The following is a 19480-nucleotide window of genomic DNA, read 5'->3' on the forward strand; positions in this document are numbered from 1 at the left end:
CTTACACTACTGCCAAGATTGCTGGTGTTTTTAAATAATGCAAGCACTCACTAATTATTCTTTAGGTGGGAAGAGAATAATATGAGCAGAGAGAAGTACAGAAAAATATTTTACTGCAGCATTTTTGTGTTGCTTTAAGAGGCTTATGTCAACAAGAACCAGCAGTTAAGAACACCCTGCTGCTCTACAAAGAATTTTCCAGTGAAGGAAAGAAGGCAGAAAGACATTTCAACCCTCTAATTAAAATCACAAAGCACTGCAGATTATCAAAGCATTGCAGGTGTTGTGCTCATAAGGTATGCAATTTGATCTCCATTTAATTACTAAGTCAGTTTTACTAGAGAAAGATTTTATGGTACTAAAGAGCCTTGAAAAAGCTAGAATTTAGCAGGTTTTCTCTTGAAATATATTTCTTCTTTCTTTATTTAAAAAACTTTTAACCAGCATCTGTTGTAACAACGTCAAAATTCACATATATATAAATATATATATATGTATCAGATATATGTATCAGCTCCTTTTATCTTTTCTGTGTCCAATTCTGACAGATTCCTGTGGGCTGAGTAGCATGGGATTTCATTTCAGGGTAGCTTGTCCTGTAGCATACTATGCTGTTCTCAGAAGTGGGAACTTTTACATTTAGCAGAACACAAAGCCAATTGTAAAATGAAGCTGAAAATAAGTCATTCAATTAATCAAGTCACTCAGACATTTTGACAGGTCATTTAACACTGTGCCTCATGACTCACAATCCACCCCAGCTAAAACAGAAGCTTTAAGAAATTGTCTGCACTTGCAAATGTTGGATCTGGCTTGGACTTCTTCATGCTAGTCAAGATCCCATTTGTTGAGAGTAATGAGACTGGGTACAGACGGGAGACATGGAAGGGGAAAATGAAGTATGAGGGATACATTTTCTATGAATCAGAGGTGTTCCGCTATGGCAATACTTTTTTTTTTTTTTTTTCCCTTAAAGATATATAAATATACCTGCCCAGGATATGCTCCTGTGCAACTTCCCTTGACAACTGGACTGGTACATGGAAGAGAAAGAGGCCACTGCAAAGGGAAATCAAGTGAGCAGCTACATCAAAAGGAAGGAGAGACTATATGAAAAAAAAATAAAATTAAAAAGCACAGAGTTTAAAATGTAACCAAGAGCCTATTTTAAAATAAATAAATTAAAAAAAAAAAAAAAAACCAAAAGGAAAGAACAAGCTGGGATAAGCTCACTAGATGCCAAAGGGATACTTTAAGGGTACAAGGTCTCAACACAAATAAGGAGGCATAAACACATTCAAACAATGTAGACTCAAACTGCTCTCTTTGAAGAACGCATCTTTGTGAGTTTTAGAAACAGAAAATTCCTTAGTTATACCCTAGCACACACAGGAAACCAGTCTGAGCTTTTCCTGAGCTACGCATTTTTGGCAAACGATCATTTTTAAAACACACAGAAGAATCTGAAGAGTAGAAACATAGATAAAGATTCACAGTTTTAACCTCTAAAGAGGAAGAACAACATGCATATGACAGTCTGACACCAAAACTTCTTCAAAACATCCATTTGCCACTCAGCTCCAGCAAGTCTACTCTAGAAGCCGTCTTAAAAAGAATGGGGCCAAAATTATTTCCCTGGACTGCCACAGGAGTGGCACTCAGGTGGGTGCTTCTTTCAACTGATCAGTTAGCACCTATACACCAACAATTTGTAGGAGTAATAAGAAGTGTTCATAGATAAGAATTTAGATTTTTTTTAAAAGGTGATAATTTTATTTTTACTCTAATTATGTGTTTACACATTCCGAATCCTAAAATCATATCCTGCCCTGTTTAAAACAAAGCTGAAAACCACCATTTGTACCAGCTTTCCAAACAGTCCACACCATTGATGCCACCTCCCCAAAAACGCCTTGTCTGCTGTTACCACTGCTCAGGTTTGATAGCGCCAGCAGTGCGGAGAGCCCCAAGTGTTGGATATTAATGGTAAGAGCTTTGAGCAGGGATTACACAAAGCTTAAAAAAATCTTAGCTGTTGGTCAACACCAACCCCCCAACAGCAACAGCTCTTTCAGAAGTGAACTAGCACCGAAGTAAATCCAGTGAAAAGCCCTGGCCACTGTGTTAATCTAAAGCTATCGAAATTCAGCTGCACCAGCCTGAAAGCTACAGTCCTTTTAAGAGGTGTGGAAATCCACACCCAGCAGAATCTGCGTTCTCTATCTCGTGCTGTAAAAGACAGTGGCAACCAACAGACCCCGGTGGCAAGGTCTGTAGCAGGCCATTCTCGCAGGGACCTAGCGCTCCGAGTGCCCGACACAAACTCCCGTGCTGAAGACGAATGGAAATGGAAACACTGCATGGGAAGATCCATCCACACGTGGGATGCCCACATCAGCCCCAAACAGGTGGAAGAGGGAAAGGATCCATGACTTTGTTCATTTTCATTTGGGAAACAGCAGGAGACACATCACCCCTCCAAAGAAGCTCCATCAGTCCTCTCTTTCTTCTCTTTAAGAAAGAGACGTACTTTTCCGATGAAGCATCAGAAGCAAGGAGGACGGGAATTTTTCACTAAAAACTTCTAAGACAAGAACTGATTCCCCTTCCCATTGCTATCTTATTCCTCATGCTACTAACTTTACTGTTCTAAAAGACCTCCAGAAACTTCAATGGACTTTCAACAGGCTACTGACACAGGCTACTACGCTGGACACGCTACTTGGCTTGACATCCCTCACCTGTGTTGGAACGCTGCAGAAGCGATGGTTTGGCCGTCCCGGTGGCCAGGCTGGAGGAGGGGACAGAGAGGGATTTATATAGAGCCGTTTCTCGGTGTTCTTTAAAACGCTCTGCAGCCATGAGTGCATTAGAGAGCTCTTGCAAGGGCATGTTGTTAATATCTGAAGAAAATGGACTGAGCGGGTTCTCCAGACTCATTAGCCAGCTTGTGTTACCTGGTAAGAAAAATTAGGGAAGAGTATTAAGTATTCCCAACTCCAGAAAGTTTACAACTCGCATTGAAAAAAGTAGAAATTGTTTTGGATTTTGCAAGTAAAAATCGAAACGGACCAAGTTCCCAGTTCTCCAGACATTAGGCAGAATCACTTGATTGATTTCCCATTTTCAGTAAGTAGCTCCCAGGGCTCTGTACTTCACCCCAAGCTTGGTAACTCATTACTACAGCAGATTCCCAAAAGGCATCCAAAACACTCAGGTATTGTAATTAACGATACCAGGTCAGTTTCTTTCTCATGAAGCAACTTTCAGCTGAAATAGACAATTCCCTGTTAAAGTTGTTTAACAAACCAGTATTCAAGAATTCTGACCATGAATAAGTCATTACTCCTTCCCTAACAGCAGGCACAACTATGCAGCTGCTCTAGCCGTAAGCCTCACTCATCTCGAATCTAGCATGGGAAGCTAAAACACCGCACAGATTTTCAGAAAAGACCACAGAGCAGTGTAAAAACGGGAAATGTAAAGTAGGGTTGACATTATCTGGCTCCATTTCTGTAACAGTGCCTACTTAACATACAGATTTAAGCCCCTGCTTCAATCTTTTCACAGGTCTTCTGCAGATTTAAAACACTAAAGAGTGATTTCAAAAAATCAAATACCAAATGTGTAAGCTGTAAGCACTAAAGAGATCCATTTACAATTAAATATGGATTTTTCTTCTTCACCCAAGCTCTGGTTTCTTAGCAAGTCAAAGAACTCACTCCACACCCAGCTCAAGATACCTGTGGGTCTGCGCACTAGGATTTCTGCCCATCCTTGCGTCAGAAGCGGGACATACGCAGCTAAGTTTGCTTTTTCTTTCTGCAGAGGTGTCTGTGGAGCAGGATTAGTCTTCTCTGATCGAGATGCAGGAGCAGGAGGACCCTGTGTCCCTTGGGAAGCTGAGCCACTGGGAAAATGGGAGGCTGAGCTGTCTAAGGCACCAACACGTAAGGCATGACCACCTAGCAAGACAGACACAAACCAGAAGGTAGAGCCATGCTTAGTTACCACTAAAAATATCTCAGAAGTAATAAATCTTTTAAGCTCCTCTAGCAGCTGCACACACAATGTTGGGAACTGTCCTGGTTCCAGCTGGGATAGGGTTAATTTTCTTCCTAGTAGCTGGTATAGTGCTATGGTTTGGATTTAGGGTGAGAATAATGTTGATTCCACACTGATGTTTTAGTTGCTGCAGAGCAGTGCTTACGCTGAGTCAAGGGATTTCCAGCTCCTCATGCTGCCGTGCCACCGAGATGGCCAGGGACGCACCAGAAGCTTGGGGTGGGGGGCACATGGCCAGGACAGCTGACCCCAGGTGCCCAAAGGGATGTTCCATACCATACGACATCACGCTCAGCACAGAAACTAGAGGGGAAGCTGGCTGGGGGGCTGCTGCTCAGGAACTGGCTGGGCATCCGTCACCTGGTAGTGAGCGATTGTTTTTCATTTGCATCACTTGTTTTTCTTGGGTTTTATTTCTCTCCCTTTTTGTGTTATTTTACTTTTCATTACTGTTGTATTATTATTATTATCGATTTTTAAAATTTTTATTATTTAAATTATTAAATTGTTCTTCTTTCAACCCACAGGTTTTCTTACTTTGACCCTTCTGATCCTCTCCCCTGTGGAGTGAGCACACGAGCGGCTGTGTGGTGCTTAGTTGCTGGCTGGGATTAAACCATGACAGAGACCTCGGAGACCTTTACCTTCCACGTCTGTCTTAGAAACCACGAGATTAGATAAACACAGGTGATTCTCACTGCAAGTGCTCACCGCTTAACTGATCACAAAGCTTTCCTGGAAGGAGAGGCAAGCAGGAGCAGCACCACCACCCCCAAGGCCAGCAGCTGCTGCTGTCTGCCTGCTATTAAATACCCGACAGGTCCAGCCTCTCAAATCAGTTCAGACACGGGTCCCTTCAGGAGGCACTTGGGCACCTACGCCTGCGACCTGGCCCCAGAAATGGCAGCAAGACTCCAGTACAGGAATTTACCAGACATGGATCGGACTCTGTTGCGGGAGCTTCTGCAAACCTGCTGCCCAGCTTGAGATTCCAGTTTTGCTGGTGCTTCTTTAGTTTGTCTCACTTGCAAAACAGGGTCTGAGCTGTGGAGAAAGAGGATACTGATGATACTGAGAGAGCAATCAGTCAAATGGACAAATAAGACATTCATTTTCCTTTAAGAGGGAAACCTAAAAAGATGCACTGTAACAGCGGTTTCAGTGCCTTTGTTAGGTGGAAAGATCCAGAAAGGGGAGCCAAAATTACCTTGATTCTGTGCTGTTTTGGAGCTCTCCAGAGTCGAGGCCAAGCAGGGACCTTGTGCCTGTTCCAACACTTGTTGTGATGGTCACCAGCTTGTTACCAACCAGCCACGTCTTCGTCCTTCCTCCAGCCAACAGAAACTCGCCCACGGGAGACCTAGAACCACGTCTGTGATGAAGACTGCAGAGCACAGAGCCTACACGGGTGGCTCGTTTCACGTAACTACGCAGGAGGTACTGCCTGCTCTCCTTCTTCATACGGCATTTTTAACATATACCCCCTGCTCATCCACATACACTTTATCCATCAGGACATGGGATGAGCTGAATTTAATACCAATTAACAGGACACCCACCACTAGAGCAGTCTAGTTCAATCCTGGACACACGTCAGAAAGCAGAAGGGAATGAGCCCTGGCCGAGCTACGTGTCTCCTTCCGGGAAGGGCTGGCAAGAAAAGCAAATGCCCTCCATTTGAAGCCAGCTGGCGCCGCACTCGGTGCTACAGCGAAGACTGTGATTACCCGGCAAGGGCAGGGAGCAAAGCCCGGCTCACAGCCAATGTGCCTTCAAGGCATCTCCCACGGAACACTTCAAGGCCGAGGCAAAGACCGATCGGCTACAACGGATTTCTCTCATCTAACCTATTTAGCCAAGCCAGATTTTATCTGCGAGGAATGGCTTCCGAGCTTGGGCCCTGCCAGAATCTCAAATGTGTCACGGTAATTTTCCACTAATGCAGTGAAATATGAACCTCAAACACACACATCTCTCCCGTGGTCACCGACTGACCCCTACCTTTTAGGCACCGCAGTGAAGTTTGAAAAGACGTATCGAGCCATCATATCCAGACAGGTCTCAGTGAGTTCCAGGTGGAGATTTTTTAAGTTGTCATCAGCCTGAGCCATCGAGTTTTCATCTGCAGAGCCCAGGCTTGAACTAGTGATGGATGTTTGTATCCGACTAGAAGAGAAATTTTCCAACTGACAGATCACATTGCAAAACACTTGTCCCTGTCACCCGAAAGGCAGCGTGATGCAGAACAACCTGCAATACATGCATGTGCCAGATCAGAGAGGTGGCCAGACATTAAACCCAGGATGTAATAAAAATATTTTTGCATTAGCCTCATGTTGTGCTTTGTAGATTGTCACTGCAGAAAGTGTATTTTACCTTGAGAGACTGAGAAACGTTTAAATGTCTGTCACCTGACTAGGCCAGGCCAGTGCTCTCTGATGTTGGTGGCCCATGGGCAAGTGCACCAAGCAGCGAGTGGCAGCACCATGCTTTGAGTTCCCAGTTCTACAGTGAAGGCCAGTGTCCCATGACCTGCAGTTTCCCAGGCAACATATTGCCCATGAGCCATAAATCGGGGCACTCTAGACTTAACTTTATAACCCTGTGGTTTGCTTTTTTCTCTGTTGCACCCCTTTCGTATATTACTTTTTCCCTCCAATTTCAGTAACTACGTAAAACCTAATTTAATTTGAAATAGAAAAAAATTGCACTCTGAACAGGAAATTGGCACAAGAATAGAGAGCTACTCTGCTTTCGAATCAGCCACGTTAGCAATGCGATTTAAAGCAATTGCACTAACAGTCTGGATTGCAATATTTTATAAACATGACTCCTTATGCCACTGTAATACAAACTAAGCTGAGGCACAGCCAAATTTTTTATGATGTGGCAACTTCTTTGGCATCATTACGGGTAATTATCTGAACTTTTAGCTGCTACCATTTACACATAAATACAAGAGAAGAAAATGACCTAATAGAGTAATGGGGATATCAGAGAATGAAGTGCCAGAATTGTATTCACAATTCAGTCACTGCAGTGTCTTTCCCCCAAACACCCCACAGTCAAAGATAAAAACCACAGAAAATAAAAAGTTCCACTGACAGCAATCCTTACAGATTAAGGGACAAATCTTCAGGTTCAGATTTTAAACCAACACATCATAGGCAGCAGTTTAACGCTTCAAGGGAAGCACTCCAGAAATAAGTTTTAAAAACTAGCGTAAATAGATTTGTCTTTCCTGTGAGCAGATCAATGCCTGCAATCAAAACTTAAGTCTCTTTAGTCATGAAGGCAATAGCTTCATATGGGCTGAGCATTCATTTCACTGCTCTGCAGAAAGACAAACCGAGGTTTTCACAGCATCATACTTTAGACCAAAATACTTCCATCAGCTCCCTCTGCCTCCAAGAACAAATCCTAAACGGAGGCCAGAACTACTCCTCATAGTCTGGGAGGAGGGTCTGTATCTAACTTTGCAGAGTATTAAAAGCCTCGCCTGGGGCAAGTCACTGCTTAGAAGATGAAGTTGTAAGCAGGACTTTCATTTCCACAGAATGCAACCTTTTTCCTTTTTTTTTTTTTTGTGGGTTTTTATTGTCTGTTTTTCTCCCCTGCACCACTTTCACTGTGAAAAAAGAAAATTTTGTTGCTAAAGCATCAGAGAATAGGGCAAAGTAACCATACACAACACACGGTGTGATTTGACAGCCCAATAGCCAGCGTTGGGAAGCCATAGAATATCCATGATACTTTCCCAAAACCTTTGGCTGTGGCTAAGGCCAGTTTTTCATCGCGTAACAAAGTCATGCAAGCATCCCACATGCAAATCCACCCTGCTTCCACCCACCCTTGCAGTAAAATTTCCAAGCGCTAAGTTGCTCTTGGATTCTCCCCATTTAAAGTGCCTCTACCTGCGGACCACATGTTCAGACACACTGATGCTGCGGGATCGGAAGGCATCAACTGCAGAGGATTCTTTCAGCTCTTTCACTGGAGGAGAGTTATTCAAGCCTTGCTTTGCATTTTTGGCTAGTCTTAAACTACTAGGTGGAGAAGCACCAAGCCCCAAAAGAGGTCACAGGAAGGGAGGAAATCATTGTAGGGATGTAGGTTGAAAGGTCACAGGTCACAGGGTCAATATTGGGGGATCCCGGAGGGTGATGTAAAATAAAACAAATGCCAAAAAAGGAAAACAAAAATTAAAACATACAAACAAGCAGAGCTGAAAGCATTAAAAAGACAAACCACATTTTGAAAACAAGATTTTAAATGTGCTACGAAACAAATGAAATTAGTACAAGTTAAAACAAAAAACTGATTGAAATGATAGTTGGAATACTGCGCTGTTAAAAAAAGGCAAGAGCACCTGAATGCTAATTTGGCACAAATTTCTCAAGTCTGAGAAGTTTTGTGCAGTTCAGCCACCTCGTGTTGCCCCAACCCACCACTTCTGCACGGCTAAAAGCCCGACTACTTCCACAGAGACCAGATCCTAAAATTCTTTACCAACACCAGGCAGCAGCACATTTTTCTAAGGGACCCAGGAATGTGTCAGCCATCTCTACCGCTGCTAGGCCTGGCCCAAATCTGAGCTTCTACCCTGAATCGCAAAAAAAACCCCAGGGCCACTCAGGGGTGCCCCTCAGCTCGGCTCGAGACACTGGGGGAGGCTCAACCCGTGTCTATGGGACTGATCCTTCTCACTGCACAGATGGGAGGGCGAGGAGACAAACATCCTCTTGGCTGTTGCTGACTGCGGGATGCTTTTCTGTCAAACAGGCTGTCTTATTTCGGTGGCTTGAGGTAACCCACTTGACTTTCAACTGGAATAGAAAGGAAGATAAGCCTTTACATTGTCAGGTGCCAACCACAGGTAAGAGGTGACAGCAATTAACATCTAAGAGGCACTTTAGCCACAGCTGAGTTGCATGTCTGGGATCGGTACTAATTTGGACATAACAGTTGGTCCAACAGTTCACATCCCCCTATCTAAAATGAAGATACTAATTTAACCCTTCTGGCTCTTTCTAAACATGATTACTTGCCATCTTCCTTTCAGTGAATTATTACACTTCAGAGAGCCACCTGGAAGAATCAGAATTTATTTGTCCTTCTTCTCCCAGCAACCTCTGACAGATCACTTTTGGCCACAGATGGAGATGCAACTGCAGAGAGCACAAGCCTGTACTCCGAGATAGTCACCTACACCAACATCAGGCCATTCAGCAACGCTGGGAACCACGGGGATCATGGAACACCCAGCACCTCAGCTACGGCACAGAAATGCTTAATCTTTGGGCTTAAGGAGTGAAAAGCAAGCACACAAGCTTCTCAAGCAAGGAAACAGATATTTGCTTGAAGCTCTTTCCTCTCTCACTTGGCCAGAACCCAGGTTCAGACAGACTCAGAGGCAGTGGCATCCTGCCATTGTGGTGTTTTGGGTTGCTGCCTGAGTACAGCCCACACTCCTTAGCAGAGATTTCTGTGGAAAGTGATCCAGCAGTGTTAGCAAAAGCCTTTAGATACAGTAGTATTCCAACCTGGTAGAATTTAACAGGTTTTTGGAAAAAAAGATTAGTTGAAATTCTAATTTGAGAGACAAGTGTCAAAAGGCTTCTCTTCCAAGTTTCTGAATGAAAGAGGAGGAGATGGGAGAGATGAAACACAAAACAGGGTTCACAGCTATAGCATTAGGGCAGGGATGGTGTTTCTTCATTGCAAGATACTCATTGAGCCTTGCAGTTAAAGTAGAGGCACTTTCCCCAGGGTTCAAATGCCACTGTATGCTTACTGCACATTAACACTGAAGCAAGTCAAGTGAACCAATTTAGGTAAGCCCTGCAGGTAAAGGACGTTAGAGAAACTGAATGCCTTCCAAGGAATACTCTCCTATCCTGGCAAATGTTACTTGGAAAGACTGCGGGCAAGATACCTTCTGACTTCCAAAGACATTAGGTTAGGCTTTGCTTAAAACTGACATAATGGCTTCAAGATTTAAAAAAAAAAAAAAAAAAAAAAAAAAAAAAAAGAGATCAGGACATCCAGATACACAGAAGGCAGCTGTCTGCCACCCAGTACACCAACTTGACAGATAACACTATGGAAAAACACAGCGTTGGCACTCTCAATTTATACAGGTTGCTAATCACAACAATTTCTCTGGCAATCATTTAGTCATTACAGATCAATTATCTAAAGGAGTTAACACTATCAATATGAACATGGTATTCTGTTACTTCCGCTATTACCTTTCTCTATTACTTCTGGCAGCATTATACTGACGCACATCAACCTGAAAGAACTGTTGATTTTCAAAAATTAACCACAAAAAGCCCCACACCTTACTGCAAAGGCTTACAGAACAGCTGGTGATGCCCTCATACGTACTATCAGACTGTCAGCTTGGTTTGATTCCAGCTTCTTACCAACCCAAGTTAGTCAGTTTGTCATTTACCAGTCCCCTGACCTAAAGAGGTTTACTTTGCTTGCTTAAATGCGCTGTCAGATTTTGGATAATTAGACCCAGCCTCCTTCAGAAAAACACAAGGAAGGGTGTGAGCACTAGAACAGGGAACCAAGACCCTGCTGGAGTCAAATATAATTTACCTTTTTGGCCTCTCATTCAGGCTTGTACTGCGAGCCCTGAAACTGTCCTTCTCAGGCGTGTCATCAAAGGAAAGGAGGACATTCGAGCGCAAACCCTGCAGATCGAGACAAACAGATTAACCGTCTGGATGGCTAGGACATGCAGCTGACAGACTGCAATCATGGGCAACGCACAAGAACTCACAGTCAGTTTTGAAAAAGATGTTGACAAGAAAAGTAGAAATCTTCTAGCTTCAAACAGAACCTTTTAAACTTCTCAAACTAGTTTTTAAGTCATCATTTTTATTATGTACTGCTTCATTCAGTAGCGTCCATTACCTTTGTAATGTAGGGGACAAAGTCCTTTCGGAAGGGAAGGCGACACCGAATGAACCACATAGCTATCACGTGATGGGCCAGACAAACAATGTACTGGTTAAACCTAAAAACAGCAGAAAGATCTCAGAGTTTAATGCTGCATTACGATGCCACCACAGAAGCGAACAGAATTACTTTTCAATCTGAGAAACAGAACTGTTCCTTTACCCACTCTAAGTATAAATAAAAAAAAACTCAAAAGCTCTGTTCCAGAAAAATAGATACTTTGTCCAAGGTGAGTACGTTCCTTCTTCAGAAAAAGCCTAGAGATAATGAGCAATATCCTATAAATAACCTTGACCCAAGTACTACAAAAAAAAGCATGTCTCATTTCCTTAATTTCACAGTTGAGGTAGAAGCACATTTGCTATGAACTTACTTGGAAGGGTTTGTGTATGGTAGGGAGATGGCGAACACACTGGCGTACTGCTCTGCTGCAAAGTTCCTGTAGAGGTGAGGCAGCCTTGCTAGAGCTAGAACAGTTCAAGAAGAAAACCAACACAGGTGAGGTCTCTGAACACAAACTATCCAACATCATAATCCAGTTCGATTTGAATTGTTTTGTTTCTTCTAAATCATCAGCTGACAAATAAGTTAACCTCATGGTCTAACTTTCATGCTATTTAAATTGTAAGCAGCAACGTGGAAACAGCAGCTTCATATTTCCTGTTGCTGTATGGCTGCATGACACAAAGCATGTCTCTTTCTCCAGTGTGTGCAAGCACTTTAAATGGAAAAACAGTAACAAACAAGAGATGATCAAACACTGATGTCTGGAGCATGGTGCAAGGGCATCACCAAAACCCAAGAAACCCTTACAAGCCATTCCATATGACTAACACAAGCAAATATTCAGTGCAAATGACACATTTATGACTAACACAATTGCCATATTCAGTGCAAATAACACATTTACAACTAGAGAAGATCTAAAGTAGAAGAACATTACAACTTACTTGAAAGAAATTCTAAGAGAGGAATTGCCATATTGGCTGTAGCAGAAATGTGGGTTAATTTGACTATTAAGACAGGAAGTGCCTTTATGATGATGTCGGGCATCTCGACGCTACAGACAGAGAGTGCCACAACGCACTGGTTTGCACAGCGATAAATAAGACCATGTTCCAGGCAATACACTATTTCACGCTAGAAGAGTAAAAAAGAAAAAAACGTCTTAACACAGCGAAAGAGAAAACCTCTGATGTACCATCTCCTGGCTCCAGTTAGCATTTCAGCATGGCTTGGAAGGTATGACTACTGCCAAGCCTGTATGACACACATGAATTCTTAGCCAAAACGCACTAACACAGAACTAACACAGAACCCCATATAACGCTGCATATATTCTAGGCCAAAATCTTAAGGTGGGACTTTAATCAAGAAAACATTTTAGAAATCAGTATTTCAGTTTCTGATTAAACAGAATTTTTATGTTTATCAGGGTCTTCTGGCAGAGGGTAAGGTCACCCAGGAATCTGAGGAGGGGACAGGTATGGGCAGAGAGCAGTGAATGCAACTGACTCGACAGCTACTGCTGTGCAAAGTCAGCAAAGTGTTTTTTCACCTCGACACCACGCCAAATACAGCAGATGCAACTTTTTATAACAAAAGGGCAGTGTTACCTTGTATTTAAGTCTCCTAATGGGCTAGCATGAGAAAATGCTCTATTACAGAGGCCCAGGTCCCATCCCCCCTCTACACTCTCTTACTTTCCACATACCTGTTTAGCTTTGTCCAGATAATTATGGTAGGATATTAATGCCGTCAGTACTGGGACTACAGCCAGATGCAAATCAGTGCGAGAAAAGCCTTCTGGGGTACCATGGAGCCTGTCGGTAGTCTTTTTGTCTGTGAGCTGATACATCACACAGTCAGTTAGAAGACTTCACGCTAAAAATACTCTCTAAAAGGCAGTAGACAGGCACTGCCTATAGCTCCCTTTTCACATGTACACATCATACATAAAGAACACTTATTACTACCTACTCCCATCTATAAAACAACCCCCAAAAAAAGGAAAGGTGCGAACTGACAACCAGCACGCTAATCTTCAAAATATTAGATCAAAGAAAAAAAACTACAAACCAACCAACCCTCAAGCAAACTAAGGATCTGGTGATTATACACCAGTAGGGTGCATGCCATTACCATGTAGCTCAGTGCAGAGGCCAGGAGGTCTATGTTACAAGGAGAGGTTAAAAATAGCACTTTATAGCGGAGGGATTCAGGTAATTTGTTGAGGACTAACTTCAACACCTTCCAGTCTGTCTCCTGGAAAGAAAGACAAAGTCAAGGTGGAAAATTTTTGTAGGATTTCAGTTCAGTTTGAAAGTAAGACCAATCAAATTTCAAACAACATGCCATTTCCTAGGCAGATGTGTCTTGTCATAGTGGCTACATAAAAAGAAATGGCATTTAGCTGTCACAAGTTACTTCCTATCTGTCAACTAGCTCTAGGTGCAATACTGGCACCAACTGGAAGATAACTTGTATCCAGATCTGACTGAGCTCAAAAAGACAGAGCCAGAATTCAATTTTCCTAACCACTACCACAAATTAGCTTCCAGAGCAGTTACGTGCTGAGGCGCTGTCCTATGTCCAATACAACACTAACGAACAATTTATATTTAGTTTATTAGCAGTGGAAACATTTATCAGTTCTCAACATACTTCAAACACTTGCAGTGGGAGGGTTTCCTTTCGTTTCAAATGCTCTTTCAGAAACAAGTTCACTTTTTTAATCTTCGTTTAACACATTTTTTGCTCTTGTCTATTCTGAAGCAGAAATGAAAGCGTTCCTTAATTTCTGAAGAGCTGAACTGGTGCTCCCACTGGTGGTTGTACACAGATTCTGCCCAAGAAGGATCCTTTACATAACGCTTTTCAGACATTATTTAGATACTCTGGGACAGGATTCTCTAGCCAGCTGGTTTAAGCAGACATGTTTCACACAAAGATGACACATGTCATTAAGAGTGGACGTACTTGCTTCAAACACTGCAGAAGGACGCCAAAGACCATTGAGTATGGCAGGTGCCCTATACGGATAGTGGCGTTCTGGGAAGGCACACTGGGGCTTCCTGAAGGCGGGGAGAGCGTACCAGTAGGCTTCTTCTCCGAAGTCCTCTTCTCTGCTTCTCTACAACATAGAAAGGGAGAAAAATACTTGTAATGTAAAGTCAAGATCAGAACCGCCTATTGATGTGACCTACAGTGCTACCCTATAGGGTAACCAGTTTAATGACGAAACAATAATATAAATTGCCTTTTCAATTAATAAATACAGGATTGCTCAGTAGATGGACAGCAATGAGTCAGTTTGGTGAGGTTAAGGGTTCTTCTATCCAGGCGTGCAGCAAACTTAAATATCTTTTGGTGCGTGTTACACAAAGAACTTCAGACTAAGCAATAAAATCTTAAATAGCCAGATTTGTACAAATCATTGAATCAAACCTGAAGGTGAAAACTGGTTTGAGGCAGGAAACTGCAAATATTTTTGTGAAGCTTTGTGAGCAGAAGCAGAAATTTCATGCCTGAGAAATTTCTAGCTAAGTGATTTATAAGAACAATTCACCAATGAGTTATTCGTTGAGACAATCCTAGGCTGTAACTATAGACTTGTCTAGCAGCTGATTCATCAGGATCTGGAAGATTCAGAAAAACTGCAGATTGCTACTGATGGACCATTAAGCTCGTGCAAAAATACCAGACAGCGTGGGAAACGGCTTTTGCTTAATGCAATGAGAAACCTACACAAAATCACACAGACAGTAAGGGCTGAACCTCACTGCTCCATCCTTGTTGGAAAGGCCAAGACGGTGGAGGGAGTCAGCTCGAAGCATCAGCAGGAAATCAAATACCTGTAACAGAGAAGACACTGGAATCACTCAAAACCCATGCCAGTGGAACACCCTCCCGCCTCCCCACGTGATACTTGTGCAAGTACGAAGGGATTTTTAATAGGTGCTGTGGCTAGTTCTGTAGGAGGCATCACTACTGGTGTTACAGTACACACTCATATTCCTATTAGCCAAGAAACATTTAATTCTACTTCTGGCAAGCTCTAGAGCACACATTCCCAACCTGCACCCAAGAATTCCAAAGACTGCATGCAGCTCTCGACCTGAAAGCATAGGTTACTGCTCACACCTGCAATCTGATGCTGCTAGCAACTGCAAGGCTGTATGCATATATATAATGGCGTTGGACGTGGTGAATCAGCATCTCGTACACCCGCATCGCATGGCTGGAGGGCAAGCTGTAGAGTTTTGTCTACAGAGGAACAGAAACACAAATCAAAGGGCAGACTGACATTTGATATTCAGAAATGTGTATCCACACTGAGAATTCCAGACAAACACAGTAAAAACTTGCTCCTGAAAGCAAGATGAACAGATGGCTCTGGACTGAACCTCTGCAAGGACTCCAGAGCAATAATGCCTGGCTCCAGAAGGGCACTGCCTGGAACAACCTACTCTTCACAACTGCTTAACCGTATCTCAGAACAGGCTACCCAAACACAACAGATCTGTTCAGGGTTATGAATCACTCCTTTTCTGCTAGTTTGTGAACACATCTGCTCACCACATATGGAAATGTGCTCATATTCATTGTACAATGGAAATTAAGAAAAGAAAACATTTAGTGAACAGTCATACAGTACCCAAAAGCAAAAGGAATGACTAAAAAAAAGTTAAAATACTAAGTGGATAAAACAAAAGTCGGACTATTTAACAGAGGTAGAACAGTTATCTAAAAAGCCAAGTTCAGCAGAAAACTATTCTGAAGATGACACGTTTAATGCTCTGCAGCATTTACCTGAAGTATTATCAGGAGTCCAAGAACTGCTGTCTTGACATCCTCCAAAGAAGCTGAATACGATAGCAAGTCCCTCTCTTCCAGTTCAGAAGGAGATGAGAGAGAATGTGCAGCCACCTTTTAAAAAGAAATACATGGTTTAGATCTGCAACGTATCTTTTCCTTATTTCAACCTGGACGGTAAGGAAAGCCTACAGCAGGTCATACTTGCTGGAAATTCTTCAAGCCCAGTCAGATAGCTTGGATGTGCATAGGGTTTCTAAATCTCCTTCCACTCTGCACTTCAGATTTGCATCCTCCAAACCCCAGCAGTTTTACAATATCCTACTAAGCCATGCAACTGGTAACAGTCACGGGTTAGTCTCCTCAAGCCACAGTAAGAGGATCTGGCAAAAGACGTGGTGATGCCAACTGACAACTGACCAAACCCTGCCTCACCTTTTCTATGATATCAAGCAAGCTGTTAAAGTGATGTGTGTTGCAGCCTTCCGCCAGGTCTACGAGTAGCTGAGTGGCCAGTTTTCGGACTTGATGATCTTTATCCTCTGGAATGTGAGCCAGCTGAGAGATGACAACCAAGTTTATCAGCTCTTCCTGCAAGAGGACAGACCTTAATAAGCCTTGACATTTTGCTGTCAGTTGTTCAATCAGCATGTTGAAGAGACAGTAACTACAAATGAAAGAACACTGCTATTCTGATATTAGGCTTGTTCCTAACTAACTTGACCTTTCCTCTTCCATCCAATTAAGTATTTCTGTATGCCATCCCTCCAAATATTTATGACTTTTGTTGAACATTGCTTTTGGTTTTGTCTGTCCTACAGACTTGATAGCCCACGCTCTAACAGACTGTTGATAAGGGATTTCTAGGGCTTGGTTTTTTGAAAAAGAGAGGAAACATGAAACAGCATCATGTTTTCACAGATCTTGAAGGAATCCAAGAAGCACCTCTGCCCCTTCCTGTCCTCTGACACTCTGGGTACATTCCAAGGAGCTGAAGACACCCCCCAGAGCTCTTCTGTAACTCCTCTCTCAGACAGCTTCCATCTTGGATTGCAATTAAACTGCAAGCACCAAGACAAGTCAATCTGCTCATGTCAGATTACATCCAGACTTCATCTTTTCATAAAACTTTCAAGTAAACTCTGCATCTCACAAATTGACTTTCCTTTCTTACAAAACCAAAATGCATATGGAATTAACAACCTTAAAACAGGGAAGCAAATACACAACCAGGTATGTCCTCAAAACACAGCAGCTCCCACTGCAAGTTGCACATACCTGTATCAACTAAGGGCTATTAAAAGGCAAGTCTTCTCACAAGCATCCTAAAGAAACACGTCTATTGTGTGCAACATTTCAAGCACAGTTCTGTGCGTTCCCCGGTGGCAGAGACAACCTGAAGCATGCCATAAAACATGCCTCACCAAAGCCGTTCCCACCCACTTAAGATCTCGCATGAGATCATCAGAAACAGATAAACACACACCTCATAGAACTGTCTGTTAATACTCAGGACAAAGGACAAGACATCCAGAACTTTAATACGAACAGCACTACGACTTTCGTTCCTAAAATGGGAAGAGCAAATTCAAGATGAATAAAATAAAGTTGCTGATATTTAGGGAACGGGGAGAGGAGAAAAGGAAAGTAAAACTAAAGCAAACTAAGAAATTTCTTAAGAGTTAGAACAATAGCTGTTAAGAGATCAGTTGAGCCTTCAGTTAATGTCTTTACATATGAAATCAGATTAAATTGGAAACTGGAATCCCAATTCTGCTTTTACTACTTCTGGAGACCTTCTGCAGTTTTCCCATTTCCAATCCAAACTAGGAAGCACACGTCAGAAAAACAAGTGCTCTGGTGAGCAAATTTAAAACCAAACATATGGCACCCAGGAAGAGTTGTTCTTTGGCAGCATTTCACAGATGAGACAAAAGTGTGTTATTGCTGCATGCTGGTATCATAGAGCACAACACTACTTCCAGGAGTACCAATTCAAAAACGGGTAACTTCAGTACTGGATAACCATATGCAATCCTGATGCTTAACAGGAAAGTCTTGTTTGGTGTCAGAACTACAAAGTGCTGTGGAGTGGAACACATAACTGACTAAGCTAATTGGAACAGCACCATCCAATGGAAATAAAGAAAAGAAGAAAAGAAGAAAAAAAAAAACCAGCATAAATAACTCAGTGGAAAGTTTTTGTGCTGTTAAACAAAATCCCTTCATGTATTGTGCCTGGAACTACCATACTTCTTAGCAGTCATCTACTAACATTAGAACTTCAGAAAACAAAATTATCTAACATGAAAAGGTGGCAAGAAACATTTGAAACTGCCTTATACTCACAAAGTTACGATTTCATACCTGAAGAATCTCTCCATTAACATCTGCAGGTTGTGAATCCAGCCATCTTTGGCAGGATGAATGGATTGAGCTCTGTATGTTATCAAGTTTAATACAGAAGATTCCTTTCACAGAAAGATCAAGAATTTTTTTTTAGCGTATAAGCAAATACAATATATCCATTCCCCCAACCTCCGCCCCAAGAAAAAGGCTCATACAAGTCCTTGCTGCTATCCACTTGCTATTGTAGGACTCCCCACTTTCAACTGTACAAGTAACAAAATGGATTCAACTGGCAACAAAGGAAGGCAACAATAAATAAAAGTCTTACTGGTCTCTGATCAGCACATCTTTCCACCAGCTCAAAAAATCTCTCTTCAGAGCCATGGAATTCATTCTGATCACAGAGTTCTTCTACTGTAGTCAAGAGATCATGTACAATGGACTTAAGCTCTTGGCTCTCCAGACTCTGAAACAGAGACAAAAAACATTCCTAAAAGGCTCCTACCTTACCAGATAGTGCTAACTTTTAAATACAAACAAAAAACTCGGTTGAGAAGCACAGTATTGAGAACTGGGGTAAACCTATACTCAGCTTCAAAGTTCGCTAGAGGGTACAAACAGGAGATTGATTTGCAAAAGTATTTATGGTAAGGTCTTTTGATTGAAAGCACATCAAGGCAGGCTCAATACTTACCTGCAGCTGTTGCAGTAATCGCTCCATGATGTCCAAAAGGATATCCCACGTTACAGCTTGCAGCTCCTTCCCATACTTCTTTATTAGACGTGTTATGGACAGAACTATCTCATAAGACACAACTGCGTTGGGACATGTCATGGCCTGGAATACAAAGCACTTCACTCAGTTAACAGTTGGAAAGCAGTGATCAGAAGCCCTCTGAAATGCAAATGAAACATGCCTTACCAATTAGGAACTTAGCCTGAAGGCCTGAGATAAATATTCAAGTCTACACACACAAAGAGCAAAGCAAAGAACCACTTTACAAAGTGCAGTTATGCACTCCTGCAAACAGCTGTAGATCAGATGTCAAATACGGCCCCATCTTACAGAGCAGACACATGAGGTTAAAGCTAGTAATTCCTGCTTGACGCATTTGGATGAGACAATTTTAAGAGTTCTGAGGCTGTCCCTGAAGACACCATCTCTCACTTTTTGTACCACACACTGGAAAGAGTGAAAGTTTTTGCTGTTTTTGTTTTTTATGGCAAAGTACCCACAATGTAGATATTGGATAAAAAGCATTCAGACTTTGCTTTTGTG

The 19480-nt window shown here is 42.3% G+C and overlaps 1 protein-coding gene across 8 annotated transcripts in view; it reads right to left on the reverse strand.

Annotated features, from left to right (window-relative positions):
- The window catches only part of TSC2 (TSC complex subunit 2), a 35299-nt gene that overhangs the window by 9120 nt on the left and 6699 nt on the right, over nucleotides 1-19480 (reverse strand). For 3 of the 8 annotated variants that reach the window (XM_055709494.1, XM_055709498.1, XM_055709501.1), the window contains 22 exons: nucleotides 18896-19039; nucleotides 18530-18667; nucleotides 18220-18323; nucleotides 17339-17420; nucleotides 16288-16443; nucleotides 15850-15966; nucleotides 15181-15303; nucleotides 14785-14891; nucleotides 14017-14170; nucleotides 13180-13302; nucleotides 12752-12886; nucleotides 11988-12177; nucleotides 11411-11504; nucleotides 10993-11095; nucleotides 10675-10769; nucleotides 7980-8111; nucleotides 6067-6231; nucleotides 5273-5425; nucleotides 4997-5109; nucleotides 3744-3965; nucleotides 2742-2957; nucleotides 991-1059 (listed from right to left, as the gene is read on the reverse strand). In XM_055709494.1, coding sequence (XP_055565469.1) covers nucleotides 991-1059; nucleotides 2742-2957; nucleotides 3744-3965; nucleotides 4997-5109; nucleotides 5273-5425; nucleotides 6067-6231; nucleotides 7980-8111; nucleotides 10675-10769; nucleotides 10993-11095; nucleotides 11411-11504; nucleotides 11988-12177; nucleotides 12752-12886; nucleotides 13180-13302; nucleotides 14017-14170; nucleotides 14785-14891; nucleotides 15181-15303; nucleotides 15850-15966; nucleotides 16288-16443; nucleotides 17339-17420; nucleotides 18220-18323; nucleotides 18530-18667; nucleotides 18896-19039 — 2935 coding nt within the window. The remainder of the gene's footprint in view (nucleotides 1-990; nucleotides 1060-2741; nucleotides 2958-3743; nucleotides 3966-4996; nucleotides 5110-5272; nucleotides 5426-6066; nucleotides 6232-7979; nucleotides 8112-10674; nucleotides 10770-10992; nucleotides 11096-11410; nucleotides 11505-11987; nucleotides 12178-12751; nucleotides 12887-13179; nucleotides 13303-14016; nucleotides 14171-14784; nucleotides 14892-15180; nucleotides 15304-15849; nucleotides 15967-16287; nucleotides 16444-17338; nucleotides 17421-18219; nucleotides 18324-18529; nucleotides 18668-18895; nucleotides 19040-19480) is intronic. The other 5 variants (XM_055709495.1, XM_055709499.1, XM_055709497.1 and 2 more) reach the window with 5 other exon arrangements.

The sequence above is a fragment of the Falco cherrug genome, chromosome 4 (assembly GCF_023634085.1).
Source record: "Falco cherrug isolate bFalChe1 chromosome 4, bFalChe1.pri, whole genome shotgun sequence".
Lineage (NCBI taxonomy): Eukaryota > Metazoa > Chordata > Aves > Falconiformes > Falconidae > Falco > Falco cherrug.